General features: G+C 31.8%; 1 protein-coding gene across 1 annotated transcript in view; it reads right to left on the reverse strand.

The window, feature by feature from the left end:
• Window positions 1–515: 515 nt before the first annotated feature.
• Vps24 (vacuolar protein sorting 24) overlaps window positions 516–21,102 on the reverse strand; it is a 48,646-nt gene continuing 28,059 nt past the window's right edge. Inside the window, exons 3-6 of the mRNA XM_035375472.2 lie at window positions 20,351–20,530; window positions 12,193–12,314; window positions 9,937–10,051; window positions 516–3,216 (exon numbers count right to left, since the gene is read on the reverse strand). Of these exons, the coding sequence (XP_035231363.1) occupies window positions 3,074–3,216; window positions 9,937–10,051; window positions 12,193–12,314; window positions 20,351–20,530 (560 nt within the window). The 3' untranslated portion in view covers window positions 516–3,073. The remainder of the gene's footprint in view (window positions 3,217–9,936; window positions 10,052–12,192; window positions 12,315–20,350; window positions 20,531–21,102) is intronic.

Here is a 21,102-nt window from a genome sequence, read left to right on the forward strand (position 1 = left end):
AAGGGTTTTTATATTTTATTTTCAAATATAAGGACTTATAAGCACTTTTAAGGACCGCTATGAACCCTATTGTAGCATATTAAACTAATATTTCTCTCATTGTAATTGCAACAAAGAACAGTCTAGCTAGGCAGAGTGCTAGTTATCCAATACAGAAACTTAGTTTAAGAGAAAGGTTTCAGTTCTGGAAATTTTGAGTATTAAAGTTCTGAATTAGCTATTACCATCATTATGCAACGGATAAGAAGGGGAAACATCAAAATTAAAATGAGGAATAAAAGTGATATTGCAAAATTAATGGTAATAGTTTGCTTTACATATTTTACATCCTATATATATATATAGGGTGTATGTAATATATATATGAGGTGTTTAATTGGCACAAAGATGCAGATTTTTTTTAAATGAAATTTTGACCAATCAACTTCTAAAAGAAAATTCAAGTTTGTTTCTCATCAAGAAAAATTCAAACACATTTTAATATAAGGAATGAGGATTCTACCAACATGATCAGCTCACTCAGTAATTTCAAAATATTTATTATCACTACAGCAATTACATTAAAATATATCTATGCTTTATCAATCTTCAGTATAGAACAGGGAAAAACATATTCTTTTCTGGATATTTCTATTGGTTAGAAGTCAGGTTTCATCTAGTTTCTGACTCAGAATATTAGATCTAAATATATTTAATCTGCTTCTATTTTAATTACTTTGTTCACATCAACAGATTGTACAGATAAATACATAAAAAATTGCAAACATAGTTATTAAAATTAAGAATTTAATGTATAAAAACTAAGGATAACACTTGGGTATTATTCAAAGAAAAATTTATTGCAGTTATTCAAATAAAGATGCACATAACACTATACTTTCTAATATTTTTTATATAAACTATAAAAAAAAGGCTCAGTATTAGCTAGATACTTCTGTTTAATCTTAATTAATTTAGAGATTATTTGAATATATAATTTTTTTAAACAGCAAATTATGACTTTAGTTTGCCATAAGAAACTGACTGAATATGTATATGAACACTATAAATTGTCATACTTTTCAGTTTCCCAAACAAATGCTTAGAAAAACTTCCCAAAATGCAAAATATTTGCCTCAGCACTGCTGGGTACAAACCTTATAAATTTCTAAATTATGATGTTAAAACACTGAAAAGCTATTTGACTAGTTCCAGTAACCATATTTCCTGGAAACAAAAAGTATGAATTTTAAAGTCCCTTTATACTTTCAAAAGAGACTTTCTTATGAAAATCTGCAAAATACCTTTGAGAAAATTATTTTTTATTTGCAGAAATATATTCTTCACAAAAAATGTTTTAACATTTCAAGAAATAATGTGCGAAGATGAATATTTAATATTACTAAAATTTAGTTTTCACGGAAAATATATACTATTTTAATAACCAAAAAAATCAATGCCATGTGTTCTTACTTGATGAAACACTACCTACATATATTTTTAAATACCGCAGAAACTGATTTCCAACAAATATTAATATCTCACACACTTTTATGAAATTTGTATCAATGCATGATGATTGAAAAAATAGCCTGTTCAGCACTCGGTTTGGTTTAGGTTTCTTCCTTTTGTTCGAGTTTCTACAGATTGGCTTAATTCATTATGACTATATAATTTTAAGTACAGTAAATAGTATATTATTTATGTCACAACCAAATCTGCCAAATATACATTTTGCCACTTTATAAGAACAAATACAAATCTCTGTTGTACTTTCATTGAGTTAACTCAATCACAAGAAATGCTTTCTAAACTAGTATTACCCAACAGATGTCATACATAGCTGCTAATCTACTAAAAATAAGTATGTGAAGATCATTATTATTTGAAAGAGATTTTCTTTGCTGAGACAGTAACAAAAGATAGTTTGATGCACAGTCATATTAAATCTGAAAGGCTTCTATATAAGTTTTCAACCTTTATAGCAGTTGGCTTAAACTATTATTTTGCTAGCAAAATAAGAATTTTAGAAATAAATCAGGGCAGGAGAGGGAATCTTGTATTGCAGTCAAGAACAAACCTCCCTATCCAGATATAGATATGAATTTGCAAAATCAATATACGTCTATGACTAGTATTCATCCCAACTACTTTTTGGCAAGATTTACAAAAGCAAATTGTAAAATGATTTTAACCACCATATACCCTTTTTTCCTTACTCTTTCTTCACTTATTATAAAATACAGTCATAATTTACTGTGTCAAAACGTAATTTGAGTTAAACATTCTCACTGCTCATGCTATTTTATTATATAAGTAGCATGATCAATTTAAGTAAGTAAATAAAAGTCATATATAATTTTACAATTCTATTTTAATTTAAAATCAAAAGTAAAGAAATATAAAATGTTTTATTCATTCTGAAATCATGTTTTAATATGTACACACATAGCTATTCTTGTTTTTTACATTTTTAAAATACAGTACTTATATTTAAGCTTTGTATGCATGCATACTTTTCACAAGATTGCTATGCCATATTTAGATTTTAATTTCAGGTTGCAGAAAGAAAATCTTAGAGATAATTTTATCTGCTTTTACATAAAACTGCAGGAAGATCTGTAATATTAGAATTTTAGAAAATACTCTAAGCCTTTTAAAAAAGAATACTACAAGTTTAGAGTATTAAATGTTGATATCTTTCAATGATACATCAATTCATAAGAAAGGCAAATACTCCTAAGCATAAGATTTGCATGAAAGTCATTATAACTTGCACTGATAAATTAAAAATCCACAATTAGCAATTAAATTAGCACTTCCAGCATCACAATTTTATTAACATTATTTAATTTTATTAAAAAATACTCTAACTGAATTTCATATTCTAATATACATACACTAATTTAAGATTTACATATTTTAATGAATATCATATAAACCAAAACAGATGATGCTGGTAACAACTAAAGTTCAGCAATGTAAAAAAAGTCCCCCTCCCAGATGCATTATTTGTAGAATTGCATAGTTCACACAGCAAAAATGCAACAGACTTTCGTGAAGCAAATTTTCATGAAAGTCAAGCATACAATGGTTAACTTCTCAGTAATTCAAGTCTCTCCTGCATATCAGAAAGGTCTGCATCATGACTAGAAGATGCAGCTGCTGCTGCTGCTCCTTCAAGTTCTGTTTCAGGCAATGATTCAGAAACTGCAGCTGGGGCAGTACCCAGTTGACCTAAAATTGAAACATGCAACTTTAAATAAGACTACAAAAATAAATTAAGAGAAATTTTTTGTTATTCAGTGACATATTCTTATGGAGCTGAAATTTAAGACATCCATTATATCATAGGTTCCTAACTTTTTTGGCCTACTGCTCCCTTTTTTTTGGGGGGGGAGGAATTACCCACTAACCCCTTTCCAGGCAGAAAAGAAACACCAACTTCCATGCTTGAAATCAATAGTGTAGCCCACTTTTCCAAACAGTGATTCATAGGTGCATCTTTTAGGTGAACATTACTGCACTATATATGGATATTATATATTGTATATTGAACAACAAGGAGAGATTTTTAAAATTACTTTATTAAAAGATATTAACACACTAGCATATAACAAGGAGAGATTTTTAAAATTACTTTATTAAAAGATATTAACACACTAGCATATTCCTCTACTAGCATTCCTAAGTTTGATTAACATATATTATTAAAAAAGGAATAAAATATTATTAGTGAGAGGGCTGAGCTTCATGGAATGACCATAAATTTTCAATATTTGGTGCCATATTTGTCATCAACAAATTTCAAGTTGTGTCCTCTCTCAATCTGTTTTCTTTTCTCTGTTAGTAAATTGCTGACTATGCTAAATTCTCTCGGCTAACTATGATGATGCAAATGAAATGAAAAAAAGATAACAAAATCTTTTATCTGACAGATTATCTTTTTACAGCCAATGAATTGTGTGCAAGAGTAAATGATTGAAGCATTTGTCATCTGACCATGAAGTTTCCCAATCTATCACCGACAGCTCTGCTTCCAGTCTTAACAGCTGTAATTATGTAATTCCAGTGAGCAATGGAAGTTCATCATCTCGAATGTTGTTCTTTGAGTACTTGAAGGTGAGACACATTTTTATTTTTGTTACGATTTATTGGTCAAATGTTCTAATTTTGAACATTTCATAGCTTTATTTGAGAAAACTCTATGGCAAACCAGACACATTACTAAAGTCTTATTTGAAGGTGACTGAATAAAACCATATATCAAATACTCAACATTAAATTGCATACATTTTTTCTATGAATTCAAAATGTGGTTATCTGCTTAACAAAATCTGCTGTGGCCACCACAGGATCAAACACCATATTACTCAAATTTATTATTATAATTTAATTATTTAACTTATTATTATAATTTAATTTAAACTCAAATTTATTATTATAATTTAAAATTTTGAATTTAAATTTATCTAAGTTGTTTTATAAATAGTTTGCAATATAGAAATTTTTTATTAAGAATTATTTAAATTGATGTAAATTTATTCAAATCATGTAAATTGGAATTTTTAAAATTACATTTAAGCCCCCTAACCATGAAAACTTTTTTTATCTAATGGCTGGCTCTTGCCCATACAGCATTCGCCACTTCCAAGTCCAGAAGTGGCGGCCATTTTATTGTGGAGACACCTAATAGGTGGCCACCATTGCCTCCTGTGAAGAGATGGACAGTTACAACTATGCCAACTCTGGGATTCAAACCTGGGTCCTTCAGCATTGCGGTAGGCTCCCCTAACCATTATATTGTGTAGGAAGCAATCATGAAAACAATATCCAGAGAAAGAAAATGTTGCAAAAATATGAATAATAAATATATTTAAAATAGTTTTTATTTAATTTTTAATTGTACTGAAAAATGTTAGAAAAAGTGACATCAATAAACTGCCACTTACGGTTACATATTTTTACCAAAATTTGACAGAATTGAGGTATTCAAAGTTTAATATGAAATTTCATGACTACCCATTTGACTGAATTTGCACAACTCTGTGAATGGAGAGATAGAGATGGACATCAAACTAAAATTGATTCATGTTACTATAAGCCTAAACCATGCTTATATGAAAAAATGTTGAAATAAGGAAATTTATAAGAAATACCTTCCTTATAATACGTGATTATAACTTTCAGTAATAAATCAATAATAAAATTAGCTGTGATCAAAACAGAATCACCTGTAGTCAACATAACATACAACTTAAAACAAAAAACTTAAAGTTAATTGGAATTTCACATCACCTCCCTCTTCAAATATCGGTTGGGAAAAAAAAAAAAAAAAAAAAATAATAAAAAAAAAATAAAATAAAATAAAATAAATAAAAATAATAATAGAATAATGAACTTTTATCTCTGTGGCAAATAGTTATTACGGACCCCCCAAAAAATTAATAAGAAGGTATATTTAAGTTCTGCTTTGAATGTAATCTGTAGATAGTGCACAGAAGTTTTAGGTTCATATTTGCTCTGAAGGAACTTTGAAACAATCCCATAAGGCCCCCACAAAAAAAAAAAAAAAAAAAAAAAACATACAAGGTGCACCTATAAAGCAACTGGACAATTTCTTATAAATAAGAAAAAGATTGCCTCACTTTTAAATAAATTTATCTCCTTCAAAATAATTGCCAGAGGTGTCTACAAAAAATTTCCAGCATTTCTTCAGGTATTTGAAACACTGTTTATAGGTGTTGGAACAAACTGTTCACAAACTACATGTACCATTTATGTAATCATTATGTACCATGATTTAATATCCGAGACATTTTAAAATTTCTATTCTTTCATGGCCAGCTTCGGAAAAAGGGAAAAAAAAAAATCAGCTGGAGATAAGTCGGGAGAATATGGTGGATAATTTATCACTGCATGCTTAGCAAGATACTGTTGTACAGACAATGTTGTAAGGGGCCTAATATTATCATGTAAAAGAAACCATTGCTCAGATCTAAAAAGTTCCTTCCTAACTTGCCTTATATCCTGTTTCTTAATCGGAAAAGCACCTTCTGATAAGAATACTGAATAACTAATTGATTTTCAGGGGAAAATTCATGGTGAATATGTCCAATGAATTTTCTTTACATTTTCTTTATTCTGTGAAGTTAAAGGGCACCCTACCTTTGTTTCTTCTTCAAAACTTTGGTCATATTTAAAGGAGTTGTATCATTCATACATTTGGTGGTGTTGATAAAAATGCATCACCATTTACTGTTCAAATCATCTCTAACATTTCAGTAGCAGGTTTACCTAATTTGTAACGAAATTTAATGTTATAACATTGTTCCATCTCGAAGCAAATTTTTTTGCACAATGTCTTCTCAGAAAATGAAAATAACACTAGTGTTTTGATAAGCAAATGACAAAATAACCAGTTTAAACTGGCTTTAATAACAGTTGAGATATCACTCTTTCTATACATACATTTATTCTTTCACTTTTCTATTTTATTCTTTAGTTTTTTTTTTTTTTTTTTTTTTTTTTTTTTTTTTTTAGTTGTCTGCTCACTTTATGGGCACATTGTATTTACAGTAATGTTTAATGAACTTGCAAAACATGCATAGATTCAATACTCTGCATGAGCACTAAATCTAGTCATGAACAGTGCACACTTGTAAATATTAGCTTTGTTCAGAGAGCCAGAACATACACACACACTGTGGTGGTGCATTGCACATGCTATTACTTATTCATGTACTAGTCAAAAACGTATTACAAACAAATCTACAACCACAGTTGCTTGAATGGCCAAGATCTCTATGATCTTCTTTCTGCCCTTCCCCTAAAATACGCAACAGCCTAAGATTGGTTTCCCAAATGCTTTTAATTTATTTATTTTCTTGTATACAGCTTGTCATAAAAAGATCCTTCTATAGTTTCTTTAAATATGCTCAGGCAAATGACAGCTCTTTGTTAGAACTAGACCAGATATCATTTAAAACTTTCAAACCTCTTTGTTCATTCATGAAGGAAGGGTAAGCAATTCTTGTGGATCTCAAATGGAATTTCATGTGCTTCAGCATTTTAAGCATAGAGGTTAGTGAAGGGCCTGGCTTCGTAAGGGTTAAAAGACATCAAGAACTATTTGTTGAAACATGCATTTGATTTAGTAAAATATAAAACCCAAAATCTTCATCACCAGAAAAAAATTTCCTTTCAAAGTCTAGGAATGGAAAATATAATATGTACAGGAAACACAGGAGTGGCATAGATTTTTTTCTCTTAACTGAAATTCCTGTATTTCACTTACAAACACCTGCTGGTTAAGAAATCACACTGTGGTTAATAATACATTTATAAGTGCTGCACAGACGTTAGAAATGAGCACATTTCGAGCCCTTACATGGTTGTGGCAAGAATAGCATTGTTCCACAGAGCCTAAATAATAAGCCTCAAGACATACTTATCTGGAGTGGGCTGTTGATCATACTGGTTTTCTTTTGTTGGCATAGAGCAGAGAGAATTAGATTCCAAGGAATTTAAGTTAATGCAGCAAAATTTTCCTTACTTAACATTTTCATCTGAAGCAGCTGATTTTTTGGTTTCACCTATTATTACACTGCTGGCCACCTAAACTGCAACACAAAGAAAGACAAGAGATATCATACCAAAATTTATTTAGTAGATAACAGGTTGACCAAGTATCAAATGATTAAATTTATAGACTTCTGTGAAGTGTGATTCCTTCCAGAATCAGTATGTTTTCTATCGGCGAAATATTTGGAGCGAGCCGGCCAGGCAAACAATTCAATCTGGCGATTGACGAAGAACCCTTGGATAATGCGTGCCACATGTGGTCGCGCATAATCCTGTTGAAATATGGCTGTGGGCAAGCCCTGAAGGTAAGGAAGGACAACTGGCTCCAACACCTCGGAGATGTAGCATTGGCTGTTTAAAGTACCGGCAATGCACATTAGAGGAGTGCTAAAGTGATATCCAATACTGCCCCATACCATAATACCTGGTGAAGAACCAGTGTGGCGGTGCATAACGCAGCTGTTCAGCATCCTCTCTCCACAGTGCCTCCAGACTCGAATCTGACCATCATGGTGTTCCAGACAGAAGCGTGATTCGTCAGTAAAGACAATTTCATTCCATTCTGCCGTCCACATCTTTCTTTCATGGTAGACGAAACAATGGACGTCTTGCAGACAGACCACTCTGCTATAAACGGCATCGAATGGTTCGTGTAGACACTGGATTATGCGTTACAGACTGAATGTGGTATGCTATGGTTCGTGATGTAACTGATCGATCTGTCACTGCCATGTGCACAATGTTCCTGTCATCACGTGAAGTGGTGCACTGAGGTGGATGCGATCGAACACGTCGGTCCGTCGTACCCTCCTGCATCCAACGGCCACATATCTGCATTACAGTTGCTTGGTTTCCTCCAACACGACTACCGATTTCCCTGAAAGGTAATCCACACTCTCGGTAGGACACTATCCTTCCTCTGTTGAACTCGGATACTTGATCAAAAGATGATTGCTGTTTACTACGAGGCATAATTGATCTTTTTTTGAAAAATCCACAAGAAAAACACAATTGCCAAACTTGAAATCGTCGAAAACTCCAAGCTTTGAATAGCGCTTTGAAGTGGCGCCACAGGCGCGCATGATGTGCGTCTGCGCTGAAATTCTAATCATTTGCATATCTCACCTCCGCTAATGCATGTTATAAATTTCATGTTATTTGCATGCTTCCTTCAGGGTGTTGCATTTACGGTGGCCAGCAGCATATTAGTTTAAAAATAACAATTTTCAGTAAATGATAATATCTCTGTTTTATTTTCCCTCAAAACTACACATCCACCAATCAACCAATGGTTATCAGAACTTTGTGCACAATGAAACTTATGCAGCAGTACGATCATCCATGAATTCTAGAAATATTTTAATATAAAATATGATATATGGCGGTATAGCAAAATCCTGAAAGGATGTATCTGAGCTTATTTTTATAATGCTTGGATGCAAAGCCAATTACAAAATTTCATGATGAGAAAGCCACAAATCTGTAGGTTTTCAAATACTGTAAATAAAACATGGAATTTTCTGATAACAGAATGACACAAAGAAATGCTTGTGAAGATGGTATAATTGAAGTTTAACACCGCAATGATAATGCCTCAATTATTGATCTATGAATTGAATAGTGGATATCTGTAGTATGGTTTGAAATTCAGAAAATACTGACACTTGGGTTTCAAGTCACATTTTAATTTCACTTGGTGACGATCCCCCACCTACAAAAAGCCCACCAGCGGCCGAGCGGTAAAGTCACTCAACACTGGTAGTTCAGTCCGAGGTTCGAATCCCGTGAACAGGTTGGCTGCATGAGCATTTTTGTGGTTTTCCCCATGCATAACGTGTATATGAGCCAGTTCCCCTAAGAAAGTCCTCCACGAAGCCATCTCTCCCCTTAGGTAGATAGCCCTAGTGTGCTTTGCCATAATTAAATAAACCAAACCCCCTACAAAAAACCTTCCTTAAAGAAATAATAAACAATAATTTTATCATTTCTATAACCCTTTTCTAGGTTTAGACTGATAATTTCTGGATATATCTGAAACCAGAATCGTAAGTTTCAATGATTTCAACAATGTAAAGTTAGATTAATGAAGTACAACTTCCCAACAATCTCAGACTTTGTGCTGCATTAATCAAACTTTTCAGCATGTTCTTAAGAGCGCACAAGCAGATAACAGCTGGTTCTCGATGCACTCTTACATCTCTATGGGTGGTACCAATCCTGTTGGAAATCACCGCTTTATATGATGGTAAATTTTAAGCTTCACTAGAATAACCCTTTAATGCATTTATGGAAGTACTAAGCTAAAAGAACATACTACCTGAATCAAAAATATTTGAACAATATAAAATTCAGATTTTAAGAGAAATTTCTCACCAGCTGTTAATTCCCAAAGAACTTTATCAACTTCTTCCTGGGCTTCTTCTTCAAGTTCTTCTTGGTCATCTAAACTTTCAAATGTATCTTCCATCATTTCTTCAATAATACCAGCCTAGGGATAAATATGAGACTACATGCAATAAAAACAGCATGATTAATCCTGTAAGAAATTATTGGAGTGTGCTCTTATGGTTAAGAAGTTAGCATGCCTAATAATAAACAGAAAATATGCAATTAGAATGATGGGAAGGGCAAAAGTTGATTTTTCAAATTTCCCTGCACCAGAATAGCCTAGTAGTCTCAAGAGCAAAATGCAAACCAAAAATGCAGTGACTAAGAATTCACAAAAAATATCTTAATCTTTTTTATTTTGGCATACATTGTTTAATGCAAAAAGTATGGGTCTGCTAAAGAAGAAATTGTTAACAAATCCTTAATATCTAATTAGCAGATTTCAGTTTGAATATAAAGACTTTTGCACACTTGCATAAATGTGATTTCATATAATTGGGGGATTATTAATTTGAGGTCTACCATGCATTTTCACAAAGCCATCCTTGCAGAAGCAGTCACTTTGAAACTCTCATCAAATGACTACCTTTTCTTTCAAGTAAATACTTAGGAATACTTTGTATTACTAACTACTCTCTTGATATAATTGTTTGTCTAAGCAATAGTAATTATCGAGTATGTATATCTATAGACACACACATACATATATATATGTATTAATAGTACAGGGTGATCAGCAATAAGCCCTGATTTCAAAATTAAATATCTCTACAACAAAGATCGATAGAATTATGCGGTAAACTGTACGTTCATTAGCAAAACTGTAAAAATGACAGAAGTTCAGAAAATTTAGTTGTGAAAATTGTTAACAGATGGCGCTCTGCACTGAAAACGTTTTCACTGAAAGGAGTCTAAAAAAATAAATAAATAAAATAAAGGGAAGCAGCCTTAGCAATCAAAATACAATTTTTTCAAAATATTCACCATTCGAAACAATGAGGTGGCATAAACGAACAAGGAAATTTGACATCATATCTTGCAATGCCTCAAGGGAAATGGAATCACATGCAATGCCAATAACAATTCAAGCTCATCTAGAGTAGCGGGATTGTTTCGATAGACAGTTTCTTTCAATGCGCCGCACAGAAACAAGTCAAAAGCACTCAGATCGGGAGAATATGGAGGCCAAGCTATTCCTGTGTCAGTAAATTGCGGATAATCTAATGCAATTACTCTATTCCCAAAGTAGTATTCATGAAGAAAGCGAAAAACTTTATCTGTTCGATGTGGTCGAGCCCCATCCTGCATGAACCAGTCGATACCTGATCGATCTCCAACGCTAGTTGAGTGCTGACAAATTGTTCCAAAATTGTAATGTAACATTCAGTAGTTATCGTTTCTCGTACGAAAAAGTTTATTTTTCATGCAGAGGCTATGCAAAATGTTAAGACATTTTTGACAGAATTCTCTCATTATACTGTTTAAAATGCTTTCATGAAATCCTCTACCATATTTTAAGAAACTTTGCAATTTAAGCTTATGTCTACGATCAAATGAAATACACAAGTAGCCATTTTTCAAACACTTTGTATACATTGCAAAACATGACAAACTAGGTTGAAAGTGGACTTGGACTATTTTCTGAAAAAGCAAATTAGTGATATTTTTAAAACAGTAAAAGAATTCTTAATGTCAATACATATGTAGGTTTTCCAAATATTCAGCACTAGATGTTAGGAGATGTGAATGTCAGTCACATTAATTTTAATTCCAGTAAGAGGGTAGATTAAGTTTGCCTATTATTACTTACACTGTTATTTAAAAAAGACATTTTTACAGTACATTTCTCATACACAAAAATACAGAAAATTTTTATAAAAAAAAAATTAAATAAAAAAAATGCTTGCTGTGTTGGCAAAAAAACCTTGTAGAAAATACTTGCTTTGAAAATGAGGAGCTTCACGAATAACTTTATATAAGAAAATATTTTAGTTTTATAGGCAGCAGAAAATCATTAAACATATCAGTTAACACGTGTAAAAGCTGCTGCCAAGTGTATATAATTTTCAGAGGTAAAAATTTTTAATGCAAATATAAAAGAAACTTAGAATTTTTGTCATTTAAATAAAAAATTTAAGTTTAATATGTTTACAAGAATGATGAAAGATAGACCATATAAAAATGACAAATATTTTCCTTAGGATTTTGGCAATGAAGTGATAAAAATATGCACATCATTACTTTCATCATTTCTTTGGACAATTCTTGCATAGTTTTAGATATTTCAGGAACTTTTAGGAGATTCTGCATGCTCTTCATGACATCAGTGCTCTTTTCCAATGACCCCGCAACACGTAGTGTTGCTGCAGAAAAAATATCAAAGAACAAAAGAAAACTGAAATTAAATAGCTTATTTTACAATGGCTACGTGTTAAAGGAAATAAATAAAGGAAAAAGAAACACTATTAAGCAACAGGTGAAAATGAATGAAAATACAGTTTCAGATCATAACATGATAAAATGACAGCATACCAGTTAATAATGTACACTTGATGAACAAAATTAGACATTTTTAAACATCTTTATGAAGGTAAAAGAAAAGAAATGACTTCTTAAGAATTTTTTCAAAGGAAATTATCATTTACGTAAAAAAAAATAAATACATTGCAAATTTTTTTAGTACGTCAGAAAAGGTTTTGCTTACTTTTATGGTACATAATCAAATAAAATTAGAAGGGAAAACACCCTTATACACTGAAATATTAAGAATTAGTAAAACTCAAGATTGTTTATTTTCTCTATAACATGCACCATCTTGTTTGCGTGAAGAAAATATTCATACAATTTGAAACCCAATACCTCGAAAGTAAATAGAAAGCCTTTTCAAAACTTCCAAGAAAAATAATGAACATTACATGCACCTTCTATAGTGCTAACATAACTGATTTCATCAATCTGCAAAAAATCTTAACTTCTAGAAAAAATACCAAGACATGTATTCTTAAAATAAGTATTCAAATTTAAATCTGAAAGGACTGATGGAATAACCTCAACTATTTGAATTAACACAACGATATGTTTTAATCTTTTTTCCTCTCTAATTATTTTTCTATTTATATATGTAGTTGGAGGTTAAAGACACAAGAAAGGAAACCTACGTATATAAACAGAGGGTGTTTGTTCACACATTTTTGCAACGATTTTGCAAAGATTTATATAAAACAAACCTTAGAATTTTATTTTCTAATATGTTCAATCTGATAGCCCTTTTGTTGAACTATCATATTACATCTTGATTTCCAAGATAAAAGTCTTTTCTTAAAACATCAAGGTTGATGTCTTTCCACACCTCCCTCACAATCCTCTAGAATCCATCCAATGTTTTGAGATGCTGCTTATAAAGAGCTTGTTTTAAAAGTCCAAATGCACACTAATCCATAGGAGACACATCAGAGGAATTGGGTGGAATGCATTCAAAGGGAATAGCTTAAATTCCGGTTTCCTTTCTCACTTTTTCAAAACCAGAGCAGTAGATCTAGAGGTATGACTTGGAGTCTTATCCTGATTAACCTTAATACAGTGAAGATTGTTTGGATGAGATAGAATTTCTTCTTTAAAAATAGGCACCAAAACATATTTCTGATAGTAGTCTGAATTAATTTTGACATTTTTTTCTACTTTCCGTATTTTAAGTTTCCGTTATAAGAGAATCCAGTAATAACCATAAAAACCTTTAGAAAAACTTTCCTTGTTTTCCCTAAACCAAGATTTTTCTCCTCCTTTTAGGCAATGAAGCGATCTTTTTTCTACTGCAATCAGATAAGTATAGCTAAGCCTCATTGTAACTATATATTTTCATTTTTCACCTGCCAAATAATTTTCATAAAGCAATCTGCACATAGTCTTATGTTGAGAAACATGTTTCGGCATTAAGATTTTATAATTTTGTTCACAGTTCCTGCAGAGAAATTTAAAGATTTTGCAATAGCTCTTTGGGGGTCTGGATTTTCTAGATCTAGATTTAATAAGAGCTGTACATACCTTTGTTGGCTATGCATTTTTTGCCTTTTTCCCAGTTAAATGTAAACTGTGACATTAAAAAATGCTTTTTCACATCTTTTTTTTAATAATTGAATAAGAGTATTTTTCTTTGGACAGTGCAAAAATATAACCTTCGATTCCTTGTTCATTTTTCAGCGAAATTTTCAAGAAAAGAAAATTTCTAATGCTGGAGATGATAATTAAACCTTATTCCACTTTGATGCCAGTCACGTTTATTTTTAAAATTAAAGTCATGGAGAACATTAAATCATTACAAAAATCTGTAAACACCCTCTGTATATATTTCGAAATAAAGTTTCAAATTGGATTGAATATATATATATGTTCTAAATTTTAATGGAATTTTCTTCTGGTATTTCCAATGCAAATGACTGAATTGATTAATTCATAAAAATTGCAGAAGTAAAAATATATTTTATTCAAATTATGCCCATTAACTCATAAAATAAGCTTTTAAGTCAGTTTTCTAGTAAGAACATACTATTAATATATACGGAAAAGACATTTATATTCATAATTTTATAAATATCCATGAAGGCTTTATTCCAGTCACATGCGTTAGAAATCTCTGCTAAAAAGTACTTGAACAATACATATAGAGTATAATTCACTTATCTAGATTACTTCTCTCGAGGCTATTTAAAATTATTTTCATAGTTAATTAATTTGTTAAAGTTTTTTCAATAAGTTTAAATAACGAAAAAACACAGTACATATTGTTACGGTTTTCTTTTCTGACACCAGTTGTTACGTTATTTTCTTCCTTCAGTACGGGATTCATGTGGATTTGGAGTGAATAACGACAACACTTGATGAAGTATCGTAACACACTTTACTTGCAGTATTGTCAGGACAGCTCCAAAACACGTTTTACAGTCATCGATGAACTACTATAAACACGTTAACTTGATCAGCGACACAGCCTTCAGGTTATCACGGAAGAGACAGCTTCACTGCAATACACTAAGAGACTCCCTCGGTAAGCTTGACGACCCACTCAGCACTCACTGCCCGGCTGTCAACTCGTTCGACTCCGCAGGGATTGACTCGTTAGATGAGACACCAACTCAATACTGACAATCTCACACTCCAGACGAAGCACTCTGACTCGCCCTCTCGACGAGGCACGCACTCCCGCACTCTATGTGAGGCACATACACTCCCTGACTGCGGACCAGCAGGGTTTATATAGCTTTTGGCTTGTGTTCGAGAACATTCTGGGCTAAAATGGTAAGAATTCGTTCCAGAAGGTTCTCCATCAGTCCAGGGCATATCGCCAATTTTGTCACCAAATGGGTGATTTCTTGCCAAATGTGGCAACCCTGCCTTATCTTGCCATTTTATGGCAACCCTAAAACTGCTTTGCGGGGAAGAAATCTCACCACGCCTTGACATTTCGTAACAATATTTTAAAGAAGTTATTTAGTATTTTAGATAAATGATACAATATGCATATTGACTTAGAATATAATAAAATTTATTGCAAGCATGTTGTACACTTTTAACTCATTTACTTATGAAATATGTCGTGATGTATCATTGAGCAAACACACAGTGAATAAACATGAATGGAAAAGCAAATATATATTTACGCATAGTTATATTGTTCTGTTTTCTATGTAAATTATTAGTCAGTCATAAAATTAAGATAACACTACTAGGGGGGGAAAAGAGACTAAACTATTATCTATTCATGGGGGGGGCTAAATTATTTGATTAATTTTAGGAAGAATGTATATAAAAATTATTTTTAATGTATTATTTTACCTAAATAGAAAAAAATCTAACTTCACTATTAATTTTTTCAAAATAATTATGTCCTTTAACTGAAATAAAGCAAACGAAAAAATAAAATTCACTCATTTGCATTCTACAATCTTTAATCCGGACTCGTCGGGACTTCGGTGATTCCGGATTATCAGTTTTTCCGGATAGATCATCAGTTTAAATCTGGTAAGATGGCGTGCAGAAATTATAAAATTTAAAATATGAAACCGTAATTTATGAAATACAGAGCAATTATGATCTAAAGGGTATCAGAATTTACAAAAAAAAAAAGCTTAATATTTATTTGTTTACTTTATTAAACATTTCTTTCAATGCGCACATGCGTAAAGCATACATTACAATAGTCAAAATTAGAAAATTGCAACCAGAAAACTATTTGATGTGTATTCATGATATTTATAATGACGAGGAATTTGATTTAAATCATATCAAAGACGGAGTACATCGAGATGAAATACTACATTTAGTACGGAATTATAAGCCGAATAAAATAAAAACATCTGCCCTGAAGATAAGATAGTGCTGACAGATCAACTTCAAGTTCATTGCGCACCGCGTCCCCCCCCCACAGAGCAGCGTGAAATTTATAAACAGATTTCGGATTGGTTAGAGAATCAAAGGATATGCCTTTATCCATTTATTGCACCAATTCCACTTTTTGTTTGATGGACATCGAAACATACTTTCGCTTTGTGGATCGTTTGGTAGCTCCAGAATTGGAAATTCTTTTTGACATAATCGAAAGTTTAAGCTTACTTTTATAAAATTGCTCTAACAGTCTGCCGGATCCAATTAGAAGATTAAGGAACAATGCAATCTGCAACATTAACTGAAATAAATAATTAGATAATTTTAGCTTAGCTTATACCGTCCGTTATACATTAAATGCGCATGCGTAAATGCATTATGTGCATGCATAAAGGTATTATGCACATGCATTAACGCATTATGCATTGACACATGCGCAGAAAGTTTGTAGCTTTGAGGTCCAGATTATAGATCATTCCGGATTCAAGACTTTTGACTGTATTATACATTTATTCAGCCTACAGAAAAAAATAACCCAATAATCCAGAAATTTTTATTACGTGGCTGAGCTGTAGTCTCAGTTACTTTCATTAACTAGAATTCCATGTTCTATATAAAGAAACAAACACTTTGATATCCATAAATGCAATAAACACACTTTTTGAGTGTGTGTGTGAATATTATCATTTGATTTTTTTGTATCACTTGGCAATGGCAAAATTCCTCAAATTCTTCCTATGTGTATTTTAGAGGCATCTAAAAGGTCTATATAAGCTAAATTTTCATTTGAACATGTCAAACATTCTTTTCACCACAATCACCAAATTCAGTTGAAACATTGGTTAACTATGCAACACATATTTACTAAAAGCTAGAAATGGAAAATTCTGATATACAGTACCGAAATCCGGAAGTCCAAAATCCAAATGGTCGGGACTTCAGCGGTTCTGGATTAGGGATTTTTCTGGATAATAGATCATCAATTTAAATCTGGTAAGATGGCATGCAGATTTACACAATTAAAAATATGAAACTGTAATTTATGAAATAAACAGCAATTAGGATCTAACGGGTATCAAAATTTACAAAAAAGCTTAATATTTATTTGTTTACATTATTAAACATTTCTTTCAATGTAAGTTGTTTAAGATACTTCCACAAAAAATTCAAAAAGTTCCCTTTTCTTTTTTCTTGTGTCATATACAGTAGACTTTCCAATGCCATACTCCTCGCATAATTTTGAGACGGATATGCCTTTATCCATTTTTTTGCAGCAATTTCACTTTTTGTTTAATGGACATCGAAACAAGTTTTTGCTTTGTAGATCCTTTGGCAACTCTAGAATTGGAAACTCATTTCGACATAATCAAAAGTTCACAACACATATTTACTAAACTATGCAACTATAGTTTTTATAAAACTGCTGTAATAATAACAGTCTGCAAAAAATAATAAGCTGGATCAAATTAGAAGATCAGGGAGCAGTGCAGCCTGCTATATTAATTTGAATGCCTTAGAATCAGTAAAGATAATTTTAGCCTAGCTTAATAGTGCATGTTATACATTATTGGCTGTGTATCACAAGATTGGCGATGCCAGCCAAGTTGTTTTGCTAAATTTTGTCTTGCTCCTATTGCATACTAAATTAAGCCTGAATTGTATTAGTTTAGTTATTTACTATACCTACGTTTATTTCTTGTACATGCTTCAAAGTAATTCGAGTCCTGAATAATTAAACTCCCACATATACTTAAGGCCACTTATCTAGGGCCGACGCACGATACCGCCTGGTGTAGTCTGTACGGGTCCTAAATTCTGCTACAAAGCGCTTTCCTAAGTTCTAAATTTTTCACCGTGTCTTTGGATCCCAATGCTCTCCTTAAATCATAAAAACTTTTCATCCCTTAATTTTGTCGCTCGGTGCTTTCCCAAATTCCAAAAATTTTGTCTTCCCTAAATTCTGCCGTTCGATGCTGACATATTCTGTTGCCACTTCTGAATTTATGGTGAATAACATATCAGTTATTCTTAATTAAAATAGCACTAAATGTAATCTTTTGGCCTGTGCGTTTTATTAACAAAATCTATTTTTAGCATATGAAAATAAATTTTTGTTGAATTTTTCTCGTCAACATTTTTTAGAGCATTTAAAAATCTATAATCATCGCCAAGCGTAATGTTAACATAAAAGGTTGCCATACTCTTGTTATTCAATTACTAATATAAAAAAAAGTTTAGACATCACAGCATGAGTTATTACTGAAGCTGTCACGTATTGATAAACATGCGGTGATGAAAGCAAAATATAATAAATAATGACTTGCCAGGCCGGCGTAAGGGATATAAAATAGGTGAATGTTTTGGTTTGAGATGTATGCCAAGCAGATACTCAGCTAAATTATTAATCTGATAAATTTATGCTTACATGATTGTTTTTCCATAACGAGGTATTTTACTTAGTGCTTAAGTGAAATTAAGAATCGGAATTTTTAAGAGAAAATCTCCACATGTTTTATTATGGAAGGAAAAATCAAAGCGCATGCATAAAGCATTAATTAAAAAAAATATTTGTGGCTTTGTGGTCTGGATTTTAGATCATTCCGGATAATGGACGTCCAGATTTCAGACTTTGTACTGTACACGCAGCATGCCACAAGCTTTTACACAACATGAATATTTTGACCAACATGACATCAACTTAGACTTTACCACTTTAAAAACAAAAACAGTTTTGTAATACTGACTTCTATCCGCTGCTCTGCATGTTTACACTAAAGTGGTAACAACCAACATTTGCTCGCTGCTTTGCATATAATATCAATGGGGTGATGCCAATATTATTCTCCAGCTTCATACATTATGTCAGTATCATAAAAATGGCCATTATCTGTCAGCTTTACATAAGACACCACAGAAAATTCAGAGAACATTCTAATTTCCAGTTTTTCAAAATAAACATGAAAACTGTGCCAATACAGCTACCTATGTGTTATAATAAACTGCAAAGAAAATATACTGGCCAAAAAAAAATGGAAATATAGTCTGCAAACTTTGCTTTAAGCAGTTAATTTTACCTAACACATTAAAAGGAACTGGTAAAAGATATCTGATCAACAACTCTTTTTAAAAAAATAATTGCCCGAAGTTTCAATCCTGTTATAGAAAAAAAGATTCCAAAATATACATGATTCCAAAAAATGCACAAAAAATACACAAAATGTAATGGTGATATCATATCATAAGGTGTTATACATACAAAAGAGATTCATCTTGAAGAATATGATTCCTAAGCTGTGTATTAAATCCTGCTTGTACAGGCAGAAATACATGCCATGCTAAAATTTCTGTAATATATGACAGATGTTAAATATATCGGTATTGGTGTCAAGGTATTTCTAAATCAAGGACCAACTACAGTCAGTCAGAAATAATCATATGAATGAACTTGGCGAAGTTCTGTGGTTCATTTTTTAACTGTTCTATACTGAAAAACAAGATCTCAAAGCTATCAGCTTCTATTATGTTCATAAGACTTCATGAAGGAAGTCTTTATATCAGACAATGAGCAGTATATACCATTAATCACAGCAGAGATAGTTTAAAAAGGGGCAGGGCTTCATGTAGACAGTCAACAAATGAGAAATCAATCTTAAGGAATTTAAAAATGAGAACTATGATAGGCTCCCATCCCCAAAAGACAATCTTATTAGGAATGTGGATAAGACATACATACTACAGGTCCACAGATGGAAGTTCAAGCCCTTTGCTCAACAGACTCCATTCTGCACCTCTCTGCAGGCAAACGATAGACAGTGTCCACCAGAAATAAATTTTAAAAAATGTCAAAATGTCAGCCAGAATGCTACTATATTTATTTTGCTGAAACCTCTACTGATACTGTAGCCAATGTTCTTTGTTACTTGCTTGCCTCAATTTTAGATAGCAAGCAAAAAAAAAAAAAAATCTATGCAAAATAAATGCATTTATTTAAGAAACAAGGATAAAACTAATTTTATCTTACCTAGTTGGTGATTCATACTCATCTGCACAGAATTTATTTGTGCTTTAGATGTATAAATTCGATTAATGGCCTTTCTAGCTCGTACTATTTCTTTTGCCAGAACTTTGCATACTTCAGTATCACCCCTTTTAGCAGCTTCCTTTAAGGACCGTTTCACTTTCTCTTCTTCACGTTGTATTCCTAAAATGTCAAAAATGTTTTAAGGCATTTAAACTGATTTGTATGAGAAAAACTAATACTAGATAACATTTCACATTCTAGGAAAATAAAGTACTTTTAATGATATGCATAAAAATACAACATGGTGCTATTAATGTTGTAATGTTATTAGTGGCAAACAAATACATCTGTCATACTTTAAGATTATTGAAACTCAGTTAACAGCTAGAACTAATTTAATAATCTTTATGAAAAAAAAAAAAAAAAAAAAAACAAGAATACACCTTAAGTGAAAATATAAATTTCCCCAGCAGACAGAAAAGTATTATTCACAAACGGTTTATGAAAAAAATAAAAAACATCATGAAATTGACACAGGAAGCAGAAGAGGACTTTAATTAGTAATCCTGTCACTCGAAATATATTAATTTCCCCCTTTTTGTGAATAAAGGATGAGTAGTAATGCAGAGGATTTTAAATAAGCTGAACCATTTATATATATTCTAAATGATTATAAATACATTTTTATGTCAAAATGAATTTTTATTGAACTCAAGACATAAGCTAACTCATTTAATTAAACACACACTTTT

This window comes from Stegodyphus dumicola, chromosome X2, assembly GCF_044657685.1.
Source record: "Stegodyphus dumicola isolate Sdum_Otavi_A_Nest chromosome X2, ASM4465768v1".
Lineage (NCBI taxonomy): Eukaryota > Metazoa > Arthropoda > Arachnida > Araneae > Eresidae > Stegodyphus > Stegodyphus dumicola.